This window comes from Salvelinus namaycush, chromosome 32, assembly GCF_016432855.1.
Source record: "Salvelinus namaycush isolate Seneca chromosome 32, SaNama_1.0, whole genome shotgun sequence".
Classification (NCBI taxonomy): Eukaryota; Metazoa; Chordata; class Actinopteri; order Salmoniformes; family Salmonidae; genus Salvelinus; species Salvelinus namaycush.
Window position 1 is genome coordinate 4,601,066 of NC_052338.1, and position 21,040 is coordinate 4,622,105.

The 21,040-nt window shown below is 42.8% G+C and overlaps 1 protein-coding gene across 1 annotated transcript in view; it reads right to left on the bottom strand.

Annotated features, from left to right (window-relative positions):
* Window positions 1–21,040, bottom strand: part of LOC120027478 (helicase SKI2W-like) — a 34,029-nt gene that overhangs the window by 7,715 nt on the left and 5,274 nt on the right. The window contains exons 13-26 of the mRNA XM_038972424.1: window positions 20,876–20,982; window positions 17,720–17,866; window positions 17,201–17,297; window positions 13,981–14,193; window positions 13,643–13,753; window positions 13,355–13,466; window positions 11,643–11,761; window positions 7,502–7,633; window positions 6,870–7,007; window positions 6,556–6,660; window positions 6,280–6,415; window positions 4,120–4,246; window positions 3,578–3,788; window positions 185–295 (exon numbers count right to left, since the gene is read on the bottom strand). Of these exons, the coding sequence (XP_038828352.1) occupies window positions 185–295; window positions 3,578–3,788; window positions 4,120–4,246; window positions 6,280–6,415; window positions 6,556–6,660; window positions 6,870–7,007; window positions 7,502–7,633; window positions 11,643–11,761; window positions 13,355–13,466; window positions 13,643–13,753; window positions 13,981–14,193; window positions 17,201–17,297; window positions 17,720–17,866; window positions 20,876–20,982 (1,866 nt within the window). The remainder of the gene's footprint in view (window positions 1–184; window positions 296–3,577; window positions 3,789–4,119; window positions 4,247–6,279; window positions 6,416–6,555; window positions 6,661–6,869; window positions 7,008–7,501; window positions 7,634–11,642; window positions 11,762–13,354; window positions 13,467–13,642; window positions 13,754–13,980; window positions 14,194–17,200; window positions 17,298–17,719; window positions 17,867–20,875; window positions 20,983–21,040) is intronic.

A 21,040-nucleotide genomic window follows, 5' to 3' on the forward strand; every position in this document is an offset into this window, starting at 1 on the left:
GCAGTTGTAAAAAAAAAAGAAAAGAAAGTGCTTTACAGATACCCGGCCTAAAACCCCAAAGAACAAGCAATGCAGAGGCTAGGAAAAACTCCCTAGATGGTAGGAACCTTGGAAGAAAGCTACTCTATGAAAAGTTTTGAGTTTAATATTACATGTGCACTAAGATAACGGGAGTCAGACATACCTTGATTCTCTGGTGGTACTCTGGCAGTAGAGACAGGGACTGGTCTGAGATGAGGAAGAGCAGTTTGTCCAGCTCCTCCTGAACACAAATTCTCTCCTGCACCCGCAGAAACTGACAGAAGAAAGAGGTCAACATGGCTATTATAGACAATCACTTTATCTATGCACTCTGAACAGTAATAGAAAAGGTCTGTAGAATTACTTCCTATATAGTGCAACCATTTGATCGCGTAGATTGTACAGCAATTTCACCTCATTTACAATACATTTACTGTAGAGACAAGGTTGTACATGGATGTAGGCTATCACTCGCACATATTTTGAATTTGGAAAGTATTCAGACCCCTTGACTTTTTCCTAATTTTGTTACGTTACAGGTTTATCCGAAAATAGATCAAATTAATTTATTTCCTCATCAATCTACACACAATACCCCATAATGACAAAGCGAAAACAGGTTTTTCTAAATTTTTGCAAATTTATAAAAAAACAAAAAACAGAAATACCTTATTTACATAAGTATTCAGACCCTTCGCTATGAGACTCGAAATTGAGCTCAGGTGCATCCTGTTTCCATTGATCATCCTTGAGATGTTTCTACAACTTGATTGGAGTCCACCTGGGGTAAATGAAATTGATTGAACATGATTTGGAAAGGCACAAACCTGTCTATATAAGGTCCCACAGTTGACAGATGTCAGAGCAAAAACCAAGCCATGAGGTCGAAGGAATTGCATCATGCTGTGGGGATGTTTTTCAGCCGCAGGGACTGAGGCACTGGGAGACTAGTCAGGATCGAGGGAAAGACGAACGGAGAAAAGTACAGAGAGATCTAATATCTCTGGAGCGACCTGAAAATAGCTGTGCAGCGACGTTCCCCATCCAACCTGACAGAGCTTGAGAGGATCTGCAGAGAAGAATGGGAGAAACTCCCCAAATACAGGTGTGCTAAGCTTGTAGTGTCATACCCAAGAAGACTCGAGGTTGTAATCGCTGCCAAAGGTGCTTTAACAAAGTACTGAGTAAAGGGTCTGAATATTTATGTAAATGTGAGAGTTGTTTTTTTATATACATTTGCAAAAAAAATCTAAAAACCTGTTTTTGCTTTGTCAAAATGTGGGATTGTGTGTAGATTGATGAGGAAAAAAAGCAATTTAATACATTTTAGAATAAGGCTGTAACGTAACAAAATGTTTAAAAAAGTCAAGGGGTGTAAATACTTCCCGAATGCACTTCAATTATTGGACCCTTTGACAAAGATGAGCAAAAAAGACTATAAAATAAATAATACAAAATACTGAGCTATATTGTATACTACAGATAATCGAAAAATGATATTGTATACTAATACAACTGTTTAGAGAAAGATTTTGTTTTACAAGTAATATATATGTGACACAAAGACAGGAGTTTTAAATAACTACATCACATACAACCATCTCACCTCCTTATAAAATACCCACTTTGGACACTGCATGCCATTAAAGAGAAGATAGTGTTTGTGAGCTATCACTACCTCCCAAAGAAATTAGAGTCCAGCAGAAGTAGCACATAGGCTACTGTCTGACTGAGCGATGGATCTAATGATATACAGTCCTAATGTATCGCCTCAGTGAGACAGACAGTGTTGATGTGTGACTCTGCACTGCCTACCCAAGTAATTATAGAACGCCCCTGCTCTGCTGTTCTCATCTCATCCTTATCCTGGAACAAGGCAGTAGACATAAACAAGCCTTGGTTTGTGTGAGCCAGAACAGCTCATAGGAGCAGGAGACAATCTTCTGGTTCCGTAGCGTGATGCAGCTTAATGTACAGGTACTTTGCTACTCTAACGCATGGCCATCAATCGATCTCCTTAATGCTGAGTGCCAAGCAGAGATGCAGCGGATCGCATTTTTACTGTCTTTGTTATGACTTGGCTGGGGATCAAACTCCCAACCTTCTAATCTCAGGGCTGACACTAACCACAAGGCCACTGAGTTGGCCACTGAACAAGGCAGGGAAATATCTAACAAGGCTTAGTTTTACAATGCTTAGTGCAGGCCCAAATAAATTACAGTCCGATGTAATTACTATGAGAAATCAGTATAGAAAGAGGCCAGTGCTTGTATTCAGAAAGAGTCTCAGAGTAGGAGTGTTGATATAGGATCAGGTCCACCCTGTCCATGTAATCAAATTCAAGAAGGGATCCTATATCAACATTCCTACTCTGAGACCCTTTGTTAATACGGGCCCTGGGCTATAGATTGAAGAAAGAAGGGAGAGAGAATGAAGTGGAAACGAGAGGCAGACAGAGGAGGAGGTGTGTGGAGACAGTCTGTCAGACATGTCGCTGTTCATTATATGAGCGCTCCAACATCATTACTGCAATGTCAGGACAGTGTTTGGAAGGGACACACACACAAACGGTTTTCGTAAATCCAGAGCCTGTATAGATCATATCTTCTCGGGCTGTACAATAATCAGAAATATTTACAGGGCCTCCCGAGTGGCGCAGAAGTCTAAGGCGTTCACTACAGACCCGGGTTCGATCCCAGGCTTTATGGAGATTTTTTATAATTTTTTTAATTAATGATATTATGAATAGAAACGGAGTTATTGAAAATATATGGGAATATCTGCTCAATCCAAACTTACAACCAACTGATTGTAGCACTACCACAAAAATGGAGGAGGCAAGTGGAAAAGGGAGAAGGAAGGGAACTTGTTTGCCTGTCATATACTAAAAACACAAATTGGCTGAAAGGAACTGGTATAAATAGAAAAATATACCAGTTTCATTTGAGGACAGAAATGTTGACAGCTGCGCCATACAGGTTGCAAATTAGATGTGAAGAGATTTTTAATGTTTATGAACTGGTACAAAAAACTACACTTGATTCAACACTTAAGAGTTGTTCTATTTAAATTATTATTTAAAATTCTTGCCACCAACAGAATGCTATATATATGGGACATACAACAATCTCAGCTCTGTAGATTTTGCTGCGAAGAGACAGAATCAATAGATCATTTATTCTGGTATTGTCCCAATGTAGCTTGTTTCTGGTCACAGGTTCAGGAATGGTTAAAAAATGTATATTTTAAAATAAAACAAAATCACACAAATAGCAGTGTTGGGCAATTTGGAAAGCCATAGTCAGTCAATAAATAATATAATAATACTCGTAGGAAAGGTTTTCATCTTTAGCTCAGAATATGTGGATACTATACAATTAGAAAGGTAAAAAAATTATGTAAAACATCACAGCACAATTGAAAAATATGGCACATGGAAACCAAACGAAGGTGGTGAAGAGGGTGGTGGTGGAGGGGTTAATAATAATGAAAAAATAAACATGCACGCACACAGTTACGCACACGCACGCATGCGCACACGCACACACACACACACCTGTTCTGAGAAGGTGGGTGAGTGGATGCAGCTGAAGTCTTTGAGGCTGTCCTGCAGCACACGCAGCCTCATGGTGCCCTCCACCACATCCACACTCTTCAGCTGGAAGTCGTTCACTGGGTCAAGGGCCATCGCCCCGCCTGGGTTGGCCTCCGCCAATCGGAGGAGTTCCTGGGTTGCCGTGGAGATGGCTTGACCCGGAGGATCAAGCCTGTGAGAAATGGAGCGAGGGAGAAAGGATGGAAGGAAGGAGAGAAAGATGGAAATAGACTCACTAGAGGTGGCTCTTTTTTCTGTGCATTCAATGAAATGTAGAGTGCTATTCAATAGAAGAAGGTAGATGGATAGACACTTGAGTGGTCATGATGACATAACACATATAAACACCTCATTTGCCTAGATAAACATGGTTGTGTTGGCTCAGGGGAGCAATAATGTGCAAAAAGGCTGAAACATACTGTATACGCTACATAATAATGCATTAATGCACACACACACACACACACACACACACACACACACACACACACACACACACACACCTGAAGCGAAGCTGCTGCCTCTTGTTGTAGTTGTCGATGATTCGGTCAGGGATCACCTTCAGGGTCTTGACTGTGATGGCTGAGACGTCCTGTAGCTTCAGCTTCTGGACCGTGTGACTGCAGGGACCTAGCCACGGATCATACAGAATGTACACAATCGTTGTGGGTTATTCAGTTTAAGCTTGTGTGAACTTGTTAGGTAGTGTTAGCATGTTTCTGTGTGTGTTCAAATAGCCGTGTGTGTGTTGAGGCAGCGGTGTGTGTCTTTATTGGTAAATGTGTACAGTACCAGTCAAAAGTTTGGACACACCTACTCATTCAAGGGTTTGTCTTAATTTTTACTAATTTATACATTGTAGAATAATAGTCAAGACATCAAAACTATGAAATAACACATATGGAATCCTCCAGTAAACAAGAAAAGGTTAAACAAATCAAAATATATTTTATATTTTAAATTCTTCAAAGTAGCCACCCTTTGCCTTGATGACAGCTTTGCACACTCTTGGCATTCTCTCAACCAGCTTCATGAGGTGGTCACCTGGAATGCATTTCAATTAACAGGTGTGCCTTGTTAAAAGTTAATTTGTGGAATTTCTTTCCTTCTTAATGCGTTTGAGCCAATCAGTTGTGTTGTGACAAGGTAGGGGTGGTATACAGAAGATATCCCTATTTGGTAAAAGACCATGTCCATATTATGGCAAGAACAGCTCAAATAAGCAAAGAGAAATGACAGTCCATCATTACGTTAAAACATGAAGGTCAGTCAATATGGAAAATGTTAAGAACTTTGAACATTTCTTCAAGTGCAGTCGCAAAAACCTTAATGGGCTTTGATGAAACTGGCTCTCATGAGGACCGCCACAGGAAAGAAAGACCCAGAGTTACCTCTGCTCCAGAGGATAAGTTCATTAGTGTTAACTGCACCTCAGATTGCAGCCCAAATAAATGCTTCACAGAGTTCAAGTAACAGACACATCTCAACATCAACTGTTCAGAAGAGACTACATGAATCAGGCTTTCATGGTCGAATTTCTGCAAAGAAACCACTACTAAAGGACACCAATAAGAAGAAGAGACTTGCTTAGGCCAAGAAACACGAGCAATGGACATCAGACCGGTGGAAATCTGTCCTTTGTTTTTATGAGTCCAAATGTGAGATTTTTGGTTCCAACCGCCATGTCTTTGTGAGACGCAGAGTAGGTGAACAGATGATCTCCGCATGTGTGGTTCCCACTGTGAAGCATGGAGGAGGAGGTGTGATTTAAAAAAAAACTTTATTTAACTAGGCAAGTCAGTTAAAAACAAATTGTTATTTACAATGACGGCCTACCGGGGAACAGTGGGTTAACTGCATTGTTCAAGGGCAGAACAACAGATTTTTACCTTTTGGATACTGACCCAATGCTCTACCTTCCGCCCTGTGATGGTGCTTTGCTGGTGACACTATAAGTGATTTATTTAGAATACAAGGCAAACTTAACCAGCATGGCTACAACAGTATTCTGCCACGATCTGCCATCCCATCTGGTTTGCGCTTAGTGGGACTATCATTTGTTTTTCAACAGGACAATGACCCAAAACACACCTCCAGGCTGTATAAGGGATATTTGACCAAGAAGGAGAGTGATGGAGTGCCGCATCAGATGACCTGGCCTCCACAATCACCCGACCTCAACCCAATTGAGATGGTTTGGGATGAGTTGGACCGCAGAGTGAAGGAAAAGCAGCCAACAAGTGCTCAGCATACGTGGGAACTCCTTCAAGACTGTTGGAAAAGCATTCCTCATGAAGCTGGTTGAGAGAATGCCAAGCGTGTGCAAAGCTGTCATCAAGGCAAAGGATGGCTACTTTGAAGAAACTCAAATATAAAATACATTTTGATTTGTTTAACACTTTTATGGTCTTCACTATTTGTTCTTCACTATGTAGAAAATAGTAAAAAAAACGAAGAAAAATCCTGGAATGAGTAAGTGTGTCCAAACGTTTGACTCGTACTGTTTGTCGCTAATAGGAGAGGTTGAGCATCAATCAGTGTGTGTGTGTGTGTGTGTGTGTGTGTGTGTGTGTGTGTGTGTGTGTGTGTGTGTGTGTGTGTGTGTGTGTGTGTGTGTGTGTGTGTGTGCGTGTGTGTGCATAAATATGTGCGCATGAACTGACCTTCAGGTGTAAAGAGGGCAGTGTTGTAGAGGTGGGGGAAGGCACTGCCGTTGGGGCTGTCCCCTCCTCCCTCCTCATTGCCTTTCTCACAGATGATGAGAGCAGTAAACGTACGATTCACTGAGTCACTGGAAACCTGGGAGAGAAATTAAAGAAATGAAGGACGAGAGGAGGAGTGAGAAAGGAGAATGATAACTGCATTACATGGCTTTGTCACCTATAAAAAAATAAAATAAAATAAAAAACACACACACACACACACACACACACACACACCTGTAGGATGACTCCGAGGGCGTTGAAGTGCTGTTTGTTGTTGACCACTACCACTCGTCCCACGGAAAGAGCTTTCAACCCATTCACAGACCCCAGAACAGCACACTGAAAGATGACAGACGGACAATTAACAAATCTTAGTGATGTTTAAAAATATATATATATAATAATTATGACACTTTTGCACATTCAATTATATTCAGTTGTTTTGTGATGTGGTTTGAGCTTGAGTGTTTTAAGATAGTGTGTGTTATACATAAGTGAGTGTCTGTCTGTGGGCACGTGTGTGCCTTTACAGTATGTTGTGTGTGTACCTGCAGCGCCTCAGCGGTGAGGCGTAGCTCAGTGACAGTGTAGTAGTACGGCAGTAGGTCAGACAGCTGACCCTCCGTGTCCAGAGGAGGGAGAGAGGACAGGGTCTGTTTCAACTGACCAATCTGCTGCTCATGGGCCTGAGAGAAGGATGAAAATATAAGATATACTTTTATTATTAGTTCATATGCGCTGGGAATTTGTCTTCTGCTTTTACCCCTCTGATATACACACACAAATACATACAAACGCAGGTTGGAGAGTGACTTTATGTAGGAAGATCTAAAGGAATGTAAATTAATGTAGATCATCAGTAAGCATAGATAGATCTGATGTCAAATATGTATATTACGGACAATATTCCTGTTCTGACTCCTGCCATCAAAAGCTGAATGGACCTTTGATAATGGAGCTCGAATTCCATATTCTATATTTACAAAAAAATATACGGGGGATTGGAAATGATGCAGACAATTACATTGATGGAAGCCATAATCTATCTGCAATATTAAAGCTGATCTCCATTTTGTTTTTAAATGTAGTTACATTTTCTTTTTAAACTGGTAGTCCTCAACTGTCATCCATTATCTCTAGAATTTTGTCCCAAGTGCTTGTGGGTAATGTAGTACAGTACCTGTGTGTCTCTGTGGCTCTCAGAGAAGCTCCTCCTCATCATGTCGGTGACTCGGAGGGCTTCCACACGGAGCAGGTTGAGGATCATGGTGTAGGTCAGCCTGAACTGGGACTGCAGCACTGTGGGCTTCCCCTTGACGGCAAAGAAGTGTCATTAAAATTCATGTCGCTACTATGTTGTATACACGAAAAAAAATAAGAAATGGAGGTAATGGAGCAGGAACCTTTCAATGTTGATTGAGAAAGGTTAGTGCTAGAACACACAGGGTGGAGGTACGGAGGATGAAGTTGAGCATTTCTAAATCATATAGACAGTTACAGTTAGCATTTAGCAATTAGCAAACAACTGTTATAGAGAGCCCTACATTCCTTCCAGATGATCTGATCAGGAAAAACTCTGGGCCATAGTTGTATAGTAACAGTTAGCGATTAGTTACCGCTGCTATCGAGCAAATGACTGTTAGCATAAGGCTAAAACAATTGATCCAACAATTGATCCACGATGGCAGTTGGCAGCGAGAGAGTGATAGGGAGATATAATCATGTTTTCTACAGAACAGTTTAGAGGATTTTCATATCCTTGATCTAGCAACAGGAGGATCAATTCAGGAAGGAAATAGTCCACTCCAAAGCCCCACATTAAAGAGGTTGGTTTAAAATAAGGCCCTTGAGAGTTTAAAGAGGCACTTGTTTATACTGTACAAGCTAGCGTGCAGCAAACCTAGAGGAGCAGTGAATGACTGTTTCCCAAATGGTAACCTATTCCCAAAACCTACATAGGGCACTACTTTTGACCAGTTCCCTATGGGTCCCAGTCAAAAGTAGTGCACTACATAGGGCATAGGATGCCAATTGGTGTGTAGCCTATGTTCTGTACAATGGAGGAGCACTTACAGGGCGAGCTAGATGGAAACTGTTGAGGGATTTCAGATTTAAATACGAAATATGGGATTTTTATTATCCTTAGTAGAATAGCAATCCCTTTTTAATTATATGAGCCATCCCCTCACCCTTGGGAAATGTAAGCCAAGTAATACCCTTGTATAAACGAAGTGACTGACGTAGTGCAGCGATTCCCAAAATGTTTCTTTCCGGGGACCACCATATCAGTGTCAAATGTCGCAGATCAATTTTTTTTTTACAAAAAATATTTTTGCGGTCAAATTTAAAATCAGTTTGATATGTGAATGTAAGAGATTAATTAAAGGCCTATTATTACAGATGGATGTTTATTAAACAATTTGTATTGCGAAAAGTAAAAAATCATTAATACTCCCAACTGTGGCAGGTAGCTTAGTGTTTAAGAAGAGTATTGGGCCAGTAATCGAACAGTCACGAATCCCCAAGCCAGCAAGGTGAAGAAAATCTGCTGTTCAGCCCTTGAGCAAGGCAGTTAAACCCCAGCAACAACTACTCCCAGGGCACCGATGACGTGGACTTCGATTAAGGCAGCCTCTCTTATTCAGAGACGTTGGGTTAAATACGGAAGACAGATTTCAGCTGAATGCATTCAGTTGTACAACTGACTAGGTATCCCCTTACCTTTCCTTTTTGGAAGAAAAAATCTAATAAAAATAGACCTGAAAAAGAATTACGATCTGCCTGGTTCTTAAATTGTATCTTTTTTTGCAGCTTCCTTCTGCTCTATGTGCTTACAGAGTACCAAGGGGTTCAAATCAAGTATCTTATATTAACAGCAACGGCAAGTTAGGGCATAGTCTTCACCAAATGATATACACTGCTCAAAAAAATAAAGGGAACACTTAAACAACACAATGTAACTCCAAGTCAATCACACTTCTGTGAAATCAAACTGTCCACTTAGGAAGCAACACTGATTGACAATACATTTCACATGCTGTTGTGCAAATGGAATAGACAAAAGGTGGAAATTATAGGCAATTAGCAAGACACCCCCAATAAAGGAGTGATTCTGCAGGTGGTGACCACAGACCACTTCTCAGTTCCTATGCCTCCTGGCTGATGTTTTGGTCACTTGAATGCTGGCGGTGCTCTCACTCTAGTGGTAGCATGAGACGGAGTCTACAACCCACACAAGTGGCTCAGGTAGTGCAGCTCATCCAGGATGGCACATCAATGCGAGCTGTGGCAAAAAGGTTTGCTGTGTCTGTCAGCGTAGTGTCCAGAGCATGGAGGCGCTACCAGGAGACAGGCCAGTACATCAGGAGACGTGGAGGAGGCCGTAGGAGGGCAACAACCCAGCAGCAGGACCGCTACCTCCGCCTTTGAGCAGGAGGAGCACTGCCAGAGCCCTGCAAAATGACCTCCAGCAGGCCACAAATGTGCATGTGTCTGCTCAAACGGTCAGAAACAGACTCCATGAGGGTGTTATGAGGGCCCGACGTCCACAGGTGGGGGTTGTGCTTACAGCCCAACACCGTGCAGGACGTTTGGCATTTGCCAGAGAACACCAATATTGGCAAATTCGCCACTGGCGCCCTGTGCTCTTCACAGATGAAAGCAGGTTCACACTGAGCACATGTGACAGACGTGACAGAGTCTGGAGACGCCGTAGAGAACGTTCTGCTGCCTGCAACATCCTCCAGCATGACCGGTTTGGCGGTGTGTCAGTCATGGTGTGGGGTGGCATTTCTTTGTGGGGCCGCACAGCCCTCCATGTGCTCGCCAGAGGTAGCCTGACTGCCATTAGGTACCGAGATGAGATCCTCAGAGCCCTTGTGAGACCATATGCTGACACATGCACATTTGTGGCCTGCTGGAGGTCATTTTGCAGGGCTCTGGCAGTGCTCCTCCTGCTCAAAGGCGGAGGTAGCGGTCCTGCTGCTGGGTTGTTGCCCTCCTACGGCCTCCTCCACGTCTCCTGATGTACTGGCCTGTCTCCTGGTAGCGCCTCCATGCTCTGGACACTACGCTGACAGACACAGCAAACCTTCTTGCCACAGCTCGCATTGATGTGCCATCCTGGATGAGCTACACTACCTGAGCCACTTGTGTGGGTTGTAGACTCCGTCTCATGCTACCACTAGAGTGAGAGCACCGCCAGCATTCAAAAGTGACCAAAACATCAGCCAGGAAGCATAGGAACTGAGAAGTGGTCTGTGGTCACCACCTGCAGAATCACTCCTTTATTGGGGGTGTCTTGCTAATTGCCTATAATTTCCACCTTTTGTCTATTCCATTTGCACAACAGCATGTGAAATGTATTGTCAATCAGTGTTGCTTCCTAAGTGGACAGTTTGATTTCACAGAAGTGTGATTGACTTGGAGTTACATTGTGTTGTTTAAGTGTTCCCTTTATTTTTTTGAGCAGTGTATATTCCTGCTCAAAGCAACATATCACCAATCAATTCAAAACAGAACTAAGATATACCAACAGTAAATGTTAACTGGAGCACCGTCAGGTCCAACATTAACATTCTCATCAAGAAACACAAATCACCAAATTACCCCACTACAATTTGGCACACGAGTTATGAGACTCTTTTTCAGATGAACATAAATTCAACCCCCGTCTGTATGCTCTCCCCCCCCCCCGTGGTACGAGTCCTGGCACATTCATTCATATGGTCTGGAAGTTCCCAGAGGTTTTTTCCTCCTTTTGGCAAATCTGTGGCTTCATCATTATCAAGCATTTTGTCTAAATCCATCCCCAGTCTTCCCAATGTGCTACTGCTTAATGATGACTTCGCTGAACCTAACGTACAGGCAAAGAAGGATTTGGCTTGCCGGCTTAACAGCAGCCAAGAGAATGGTTGCCTTACGATGGCAAGCCCCACACATTCTGCCACGTCAGCAACGGATTTCCTCATTCATGGACATTGCACAACTTAAACTGTCAATCTCTCGACCGCATGGTGCAAAATCTGAAAATATTAGCATGTGGACTACAACACTCAACAGTTTAAAATCAGTACTTTGATATATGCACTCAAGTAACTAGGTCCTGCAGGTGGGAAGGGGAGGGGGATGGGGGGGGGGGGGGGGGGTACATGTGTATGTGTTCAATGTCTGTTTGTGTTGGTTTGTCCTGTCAACCCAAAAAATTATATAAACTTCATCACAAAAATACATTTAAAAAAAATGTATCACAGACCACCAGTGGTCCACTGATGTAGTGGTATTGAATGGAAGACGACAGTACATTCTGATGGAAGCCTTACCAGCATCATGACATTTAGGTCCCCCATGTCATGTACCCCTGACTTGCAGAGGATGATGACAGTGCCTGTGTCGTCCAGACCTCTCCTACCCGCTCTACCAGCCATCTGGATATACTCACCTGAGAGAGAGCGAGAGCGAGAAGAGAGAGAGCGACAGAAAGAGAGAGAGCGACAGCGGCAAAGAGGTTAGTCATCCGGAACTAAGAGCTCTTAAACATGTAGAAAAACATCCATTCTATTTTCTCCTTTCCCCTCAAATATCAGAGAGAAAGCGAGAGAGAGATTGAAGTGACATCAGATTAAAATACTGCCTGTAAGCATCATGCTCTGCTTTTCTATCAGACCGACAGAGGCAGGCAGAGAGACAGACACAGACAGAAAAAGTCAGACTGACAGAGAGAGAGCCAGAGAGAGCGAGAGAGAGCGAAAGAGAGAGAGAGAATGAAAAGGATGTTAAGTACGGTTGTAACGTTTCACCATGGTTTGGTAGGTATTGCAGTCATGGTTCGGTTTCAGTACAGCAGGAAAATGAAGTTGATTTTTGAATACCAACACTTTATATTTTCTTAAATGAAAACACAAGATCACTCAACAACAACAACACAAAAATAAAGTGCAATATCTGTGTGAAATCAACATGTAAACATGGCTCAAACATTGTATTGGCCCATGCTAGAATGTTTTCTAACAAAGAGGAAAATATGCGCACTTGAGTGACTCATAAAGGGGGCGTGTCTGTGGCACGGTACTTCTCATTCCCCGTTCCGCAGAAATGTGATGGGCTGTTACTGTTAAGTAGCTCTCTGTAGACCTGGACTGCCATCCATCTGTAGTAAGCGCAACACAGGGTGTATTGGCAAATTCATTGACAACTTCATTGACAACTTTAGCTTGCTCATTTAGAGGTGGTACTACCTGTTTGCTGAAACGGGTGTGAGAGGGTGAAGTTCGTAACGCGGCTCGAGCATTTTCACAAGGTGCTGAACCTCCCTATTCTTCTCAACCACCGACAATGAGCGCATGTCCATGGCTATAAACATAATGTTACCTATCGCTCTTTTAATTTTTTGGGGGCCTGGTCAGAATCAGCTGCCGAAGGGCTGCTTGAATGCAGAGGGGAGACAAAGTTGTGTTGTTCTTTTTGTGTTTCCCACCTGTTCCAATGGTAGGAATACTGGGGTGATGTCGGCGTAAATGTGTCAACATGTTTGAGGTGTTGGCAGCTGCATAGGTTATTCTCGTTGAGCAGTGGAGACATACTCTCTCTGTCCATCGCCACTATAATCTACTGGGAAGCCAAAATGTTCCCAAACTGGAGATTGTAACTATGGAGAAGAATCCTCCTGGTTAATCGACCCCACCACTCACCATAGTAAAGAACTAGATCCCGGCTGCCCCTCGCAAAAGGACTGTTTGAAATGAGCCAAATTAAGATTTTAATTTTGATTACAACTTGCACATAGGCTGAAGTTGCTTTAATTACCACCTACCTGGTTAAATAAAGGTGAAATAAATAAAACTCTCAAGAGACTTATAAAGCAGCATCGGCATAGCCTATAGGCCTAGTGAGTTTATTTGTATTATAATTTTATTCCGGGTTTACAGTGTAGACCGAATAGAGGTCCCCGTACCGAATGGTTCGGTACTAATACGGGTACCATTACACCCTTAATGTTGTGTATATAAACGTGTGAGGAGGGAAGAGAGCATACCAGGCAGCAGGTTTCTGAAGCCGGTGCCATCGTGTTTCCGTATGCTGTCAAACACTACTGTCCTCGCAGGCATGTTCACTCCCATAGCAAACGTCTCAGTGGCAAACAGAACCTGAGGGAGACACATTTATTGTAAAGTGTGTTAAGACTTTGTTAAACGCACTTTAAACACATTTTGAGTTGATGACATAGGTAGAGGATGTAAGTTGGGACTAGTAATCAGACATGTCATTTCAAGATATTGACAAATTGTCACACTGATTCCAAAAACGGACCAATAAGATTCACCTTTACTAGCCCCCGCGAGAACAGCATCTCAATGACCTCCTTCATGATTGGCAGGATGCCACTGTGATGCACACCGATACCCCTCTTCAGTAGGTCCCTAATCAACAGGATCTACAACATAGGAGGAGTTTGTAACAACAACTCCTAGGGTATATGTCCATAAGTTCAATCTACGTGCTACAATTGGCTATAATATGGAATGAATAATTCCGCAGTCCTGTGAGCCGATTTCATTGCATTGCTGATGGTTGCATGAAACATTTCCCAAGGAACAATAGAACATGATAGGCAGGTCTTAGTTCTCCCAGACAACAGGCCCCAGCCAGAGTGCACCCTACCTGGGGCAGCTGGCGGTCCCCTCCCCTGAGGCGTCTCAGGCTCTTCTGGAAGAAGGAGTGGATCTCGCTCTTCTCCACCGAGCTGGTGAGGTCCATGGAGGTTAGAGAGCGGGCGTTGTCGTCGCAGCGCGTCCTGGAGAAGGTGAACGCCACCACGGGGGTCTGCTGGCGCTGGGACAGGAAGTGGAGGAGGGAAAGCCACACCGCCCGGTCCTGGTGGAGAGAGATGGAGAGAGGGGTGAGAAAATGGAGCGAGAGGGAAAGAGTAAAGAAATGATACAGGGAGAAGATGGCCCATGGAGAAATGGCAAAGTAGAGAAGATGTTCAAAGACTGGCAGAAGTCCTACGATGGGGATGAGTGACAGAGAGGGTAAAGGAGACAGAGAGAGAGGGCTCTATGTTCGGCTGGCATTAAGGCGGTGCTAGTGTCAAACGTATGTTCATTGGCAATTTCGACCTGTTAAAGCCAGCTCTCTTTTATTTTCAAACTTGCACAAGGATTGGTAATTTACCTATCTTTAAATCAGCTCACTTTTGCTCAGATGGGAGGGGTGGAAATATTTGAGTGCCAAAGTGCTAATTGCAGGCAGTGCTGGTAGGGATGTTTAAGAACCACCAAAAGCTGGTTTAAGCGGTAACGAGGTTGGTTATGGCATGAATTTTGACAGCAGAGGCAGCTTATCCAGCCGTGAAGCACACTGCCCATTTGCACATGGAACCGGAGTAATGTGCTTTCGGTGCCTGTATACTTCGTATTTAAAAACATTTTTAAAAAAGTTATTTTTTCCAATTTCATTTTATTTGATTAAAAACCAATATAGCCTCAACTGCTCTCAATGAAGGCAATTGTTTTGGGGGTCCTACCCATTGCAATCGCCAAATAGTCAAGACTGTCGCTAAATGGTTTGGCTCGTGAGACTGCTTGGAAATGAATCTTAAATCACAAAAGCTTTTTTTAAACAAAGTTTCAGGGGAGCAAAACTGTGAGCTGACATTCCCTTTCAATCTACAGTGCATACGGAAAGTATTGTTACATTACAGCCTTATTCTAAAATTAATTCAATAGTTTTTTTCCCTCATCAATCTACACACACCCAGAGTTACCTCTGCTGCAAATGATAAGTTCATTAGAGTTAACTGCACCTCAGATTGCAGCCCAAATAAATGCTTCACAGTGTTCCAGTAACAGACACATCTCAACATCAACTGTTTAGAGGGACTGAGTGAATCAGGTCTTCATGGTCGAATTGCTGCTTTGGCCAAGAAACACAAGCAATGGACATTAGAACGGTGGAAATCTGTCCTTTGGTCTGATGACTCCAAATTTGAGGCAGAGTAGGTGAACGGATGATCTCCGCATGTGTGGTTCCCACCGTGAACCATGGAGGAGGAGATGTGGGGCTGCTTTGCTGGTGACATTGTCAGCGATTTCTTTAGAATTCAAGGCACACTTAACCAGCATGGCTACCACAGCATTCTGCAGCGATACACCATCCCATCTGGTTTGCGCTTAGTGGGACTATCGTTTGTTTTTCAACAGGACAATAACCCAAAACACACCTCCAGGCTGTGTAAGGGCTATTTGACCAAGATGAGAATGAAGGAGTGCTGCAACAGATGACCTGGCCTCCACAACCCAATTGAGATGGTCTGGGATGAGTTGGACCGCAGAGTGAAGGAAAAGCAGCCAACCAGTGCTCAGCATTTGTGGGAAATCCTTCAAGACTGTTGGAAAAGCATTCCTCATGAAGCTGGTTGAGAGAATGCCAAGAGTGTGCAAAGCTGTCATCAAGGCAAAGGGTGGCAACTTTGAAGAAACTCAAATATAAAATATATATTGATTTGTTTAGCACTTTTTTGGTTACTACATGATTCTATAGGTGTTATTTCATAGTTTTGTTGTCTTCACTAATTTTCTACAATGTAGAACATAGTAAAAATAAAGAAAAACCCTGGAATGAGTAGGTGTGTCCAAACTTTTGACTGGTACTGTATGTCTCAACATCCCTCCCTTCTTATCTCTACATTGCATAAGTCAAATTATTTATGACACATTTTATGATTTATGCAACCTTAAAAGAAACGTAGCCTAAAACGAAAGGGGCAGTATGTGATGGAGAAGATTTTAATTGAATTTGAATTCAAAGATGGAGGAAGCAGGCTCAAATCAGAGCAGTGCATAATGTCTTCACTACTATTTTACAATGTAGAAATTAGTACAAATAAAGAAAAACCCTGGAATGAATAGGTGTGTCCAAACTTTTGGCTGGTACTGTATGTAAATGAGGTATGTTTTTTATTTGTAATCATTTTGCAAAAAATTCTAAAAACCTGTTCTGCTTTGTCATTATGGGGTATGTATTGTGTGTAAATTGATAATGGAAAAAATATATATCTTTTTTTATTTTTTTTATTTTTAAGAATAAGGCTGTAACGTAACAAAATGTGGAAAATGTCAAGGGTTCTGAATACGTTCTGAATACTTTCTGAATGAACTGTATGTATTGTAGGCAGGCCTACATTATTTGAGCCATACAGCTCCATTTTAGACGTGTGTAAAACCCCCTCCTTGATGTATGCTACATGTGTCCATGTCCATCATGAAAAGACAGATGAGAACCTCTGTGAATACCGGTGAACATTGTATTTAGAAATTATTTTCCTGTAACAATTGCTTGTTTTACGTTTCATATGTTCAAAACCCAAGTCCGTACCCATGGCCTACTATAAAAGCAGGCTGGTTCAACAGCAATGCGTTGTCTTTTTTATCCTGCCGATTTTATAATATTAAAAAAACAGACTGGTTTTAATAAAATTAAACGAAAAATAAGCAAACTTATTAGAATGATTCACCGTCCTGGTTTTAAGGACACTGGTGGCCACATGTTTTTATTTGACCTTAATTTAACTTTTGACTTGCCTAGTGAAATAAAGGCGATATTAAAAAAAACTTGAAGCAACCACATATTTAGCCATGAAGCACGTTCTGATTGGCCAGCGAGGGGGCAAGCCTCGACACACCTACAACTTGTTTACTCGTCAAAACCCAGCCGTTTCGCGCCACCGCAAGGAACTGCGCCCACAATTACGGTTGTGAAAATAGCAACAATATTTCTGACACACCACCAAACCTATAGTGCTACTGCCAGCTCTTATATTTACCATTGTGTTAGGTTTGTTAAAATAGAGCCCAGAGAGTGTAGGGATGATATTCTGTACCTGATTAGGTGTAGTGTTCTGAGATGAATTTTTCGTCCCAAAGGACTGTGCGTGTTTACTGGTACGTTCCTTTTTGGCATCTATAGCAGCATAGTACCTTAAAAACAAAGAAGCCACCAACATTAAAAAGTGATCACTACATTACTCTCCATGACAACTAGAGCTGGGCGATATGGACAAAAAGCCATATCACTATATATTGACTGATTATCACGATAATGATAAATTGAACGATAAGTTTACAACATTGATGTGCAGCAGTTCCTTTTTTATATTACCTTTGAAACTACTACTGCTACTACTTTGAATGCAGTGGCTATCAATTGTCCTGTTAGCAATAGTAGCAGACATTTCCTTTCAAACGTCACATTCCTCTAGTAAAAGGCTACTTATCTTTATTATCGATATCAGTAAAACGTCCTGGATAAATTGTCGGTTCGGTCGGTATCGATAATTTTCGGATTACCATCCAAGCTGTTATGAGGCCAGATGTGTGTGTGTGTGTGTGCGTGTACTTACCCTTTGGTTTGGAAGTTGCCCGAAGGGTCCAGCAGTAGGAACATCTCCTTCTGGGTCTTGGTGCTGTTGCCTGTGTACAGGTAGTGCTCCAGAGGCACAGGTCTCTTCGCTGTGCTGATCACATAGATGTGCTTCTTTTTAATGCGTCTGGAGAGGAGATAGGAAGGGAGTGGAGAAACTAAAGCATCCGTACACAACTCAAAGACATCATTCCATTCATAGACTACAGGCCAACCACAACACACACTATACATGCTCCATACTGTGACCATAGCAACGGCTATTACTGTACTTTAACTAGGGTCAGGAGTTTTTTCTAACCACATGACTTGACCAACAAATACTCTGGGTCCTAGAGATAGGAAAAACTCTGGGCCCTAGTTTTAGACTCAGTAGGTCATGTACTCACAAAAACATGCATGGTTTAACGGTATCTTTCCCAACATACACTACATGACCAAAAGTGGACACCTGTTCGTTGAACATCTCATTCCAAAATCATGGGCATTAATATGGAATTGGTCCCCCCTTTGCTGCTATAACATCCTCCACTCTTCTGGAATAGCTTTCCACTAGATGTTGGAACATTCAGCCACAAGAGCATTAGTGAGGTCGGGCTCTGATGTTGTGGGTGATTAGGCCTGGCTCGGCATTCCAATTCATCCCAAAGGTGTTCGACGGGGTTGAGGTCAGGGCACTGTGCAGGCTAGTCAACTTCTTCCACACGATCTCAACAAAACAATTCTGTATGGACCTCGCTTTGTGCACGGGGGCATTGTCATGCTGAAACAGGGAAGGGCCTTCCCCAAACTGTTGCCACAAAGTTGGAAGCACAGAATTGTCTAGAATGTCATTGTATTCTGTAGCGTTAAGATTTCCATTCACTGGAACTAAGGGGCTTGGTCTGGGGCTGTTTTTCATGGTTCAGGCTATTATTCCTCCTCACCAAACTTTACAGTTGGCACTATGCATTGGGGCAGGTAGCGTTCTCCCGGCATCCGCCAAACACAGATTCATCTGTTGGACTGCCAGAATGTGAAGCGTGATTCATCAATCCAGAGAACGCATTTCCACTGCTTCAGAGTCCGATGGTGGCGACCTTTACACCACTCCAGCCGACGCTTGGAATTGCGCATGATGATCTTAGGCTTGTGTGTGGCTGCTCGGCCATGGAAACCCATTTCATGAAGCTCCCGACGAACAGTTCTTGTGCTGACGTTGCTTCCAGAGGCAGTTTGGAACTCGGTAGTGAGTGTTGCAACCGAGGACAGAAGATTTTTACGCGCTATGCACTTCAGCGGTCCCATTCTGTGAGCTCAACACAGGGGCCCAACAAGGGTGCGTGCTCAGCCCTCTCCTGTACTCCCTGTTCACCTTTGTACTCCCTGTTCACCACGCCTCCAACTCAATCATCAAGTTTGCAGACGACACAACAGTAGTAGGTCTGTTTACCAACAATGACGAGATGGCCCTTACCTCCTCCCTATAGGCTCTGGGAGTGTGGTGCCAGGAAAATAACCTCTCACTCAACGTCAACAAAATAAAGGAGCTGATCGTGGACTTCAGGAAACAGCAGAGGGAGCACCCCCCTATCCACATCGACAGGGCCGCAGTGGAGAAGGTGGAAAGCAAGTTCCTCAGCATACATATCACTGACATACTGAAATGGTCCACCCACACAGACATTGTGGTGAAGAAGGCGCAACAGAAGGCTGAAGAAATTTGGCTTGGCACCTAAAACCCTCAGACTTTTACAGATGCACAATTGAGAGTATCCTGTCGGGGTGTATCACCGCCTGGTATGGCAACTGCACCGCCCGCAATCACAGGGCTCCTCACAGGGTGGTGCGGTCTGCCCAACGCATCACCGGGGGCAAACTACCTGCCCTCCAGGACACCTACAGCACCCGATGTCACAAAGGCAAAAAATATCATCAAGGACAACAACCACCCGAGCCACTGCATGTTCACCCCGCTACCATCCAGAAGGCGAGGTCAATACAGGTGCATCAAAGCTGGGACCGAGACTAAAAAACTGCTTCTATCTCAAGGCCATCAGACTGTTAAAAAGCCATCACTAGGACCTTAGAGACTGCTGCCCTATATACATAGACTTGAAATCAATGGCCACTCTAATAATGGAACACTAGTCACTTTAATAATGTTTACATATTTTGCATTACTGATCTCTATGTTTACACTACCATTCAAAAGTTTGGGGTCACTTAGAAATGTCCTTGTTTTTGAAAGAAAAGCATATTTTTTGTCCATTAAAATAACAGTGATGGTTGCTGATAATGGGCCTCTGTACGGCTATGTAGATATTCCATAAAAAATCTGCCATTTCCAGCTCCAATAGTTATTCACAAAATGAACAATGTCTACACTGTATTCCTGACCAATTTGATATTATTTTAAATGGACAAAAAATGTGCTTTTCTTTCAAAAACAAGGACATTTCTAAGTGACCCCAAACTTTTGAACGGTAGTGTATACTGTATTATGTTCTATTCTACAGTATTTTAGTCTATGCCGCTCTGACATTGCTCTTCCAAATATTGATATATTCTTAATTCCATTCCTTTAGATTTGTGTGTATTGTTGTGAAATTGTTAGATATTACTTGTTAGATATTACTGCACTCTTGGAGCTAGAAACACAAGCATTTCACTACACCCGCAATAACATCTGCTAAACATGTGCATTTGACCAATAAAATTGGATTTGATTTTGATTTGTATGGCCTACCACTTTGCGGCTGAGCCGTTGTTGCTCTTAGTCGTTTCCACTTCACAATAACAGCACTTCAGTTGACCGGGGCAGCTCTAGCAGTTGACCGGGGCAGCTCTAGCAGGACAGAAATTTGCCGAACTGACTTGTTGGATAGGTGGCATTCTATGACGGTGCCACGTTGAAAGCCACTGAGCTCTTCAGTAAGGCCACTCTACTGCAAATGTTTGTCTATGGAGATTGCATGTCTGTGTGCTCGATTTTATACACCTGTTAGCAACAGGTGTGGCTGAAATAGCCAAATCCAGTCATTTGAAGGTGTGTCCACATACTTTTGTATATATAGTGTACATGCTTTGGGTTTGGTGATGACAGGTGTTAAGGTGTGGTGATCAGGAGAACAGTAGGCAATAGTTGACAACGTACCCGACCCACTCACTGAACTCCACAGCGTTGGGGACAGTGGCACTCAGAAGAATAATGCTGACATGGTCGGGTAACATGATCAGAACCTCCTCCCACACCACTCCTCTCTAATAGGGAGAGAAAGACAAAAAGGGAGGGAAAGAAAATGGAAGAGAATGAGATTTA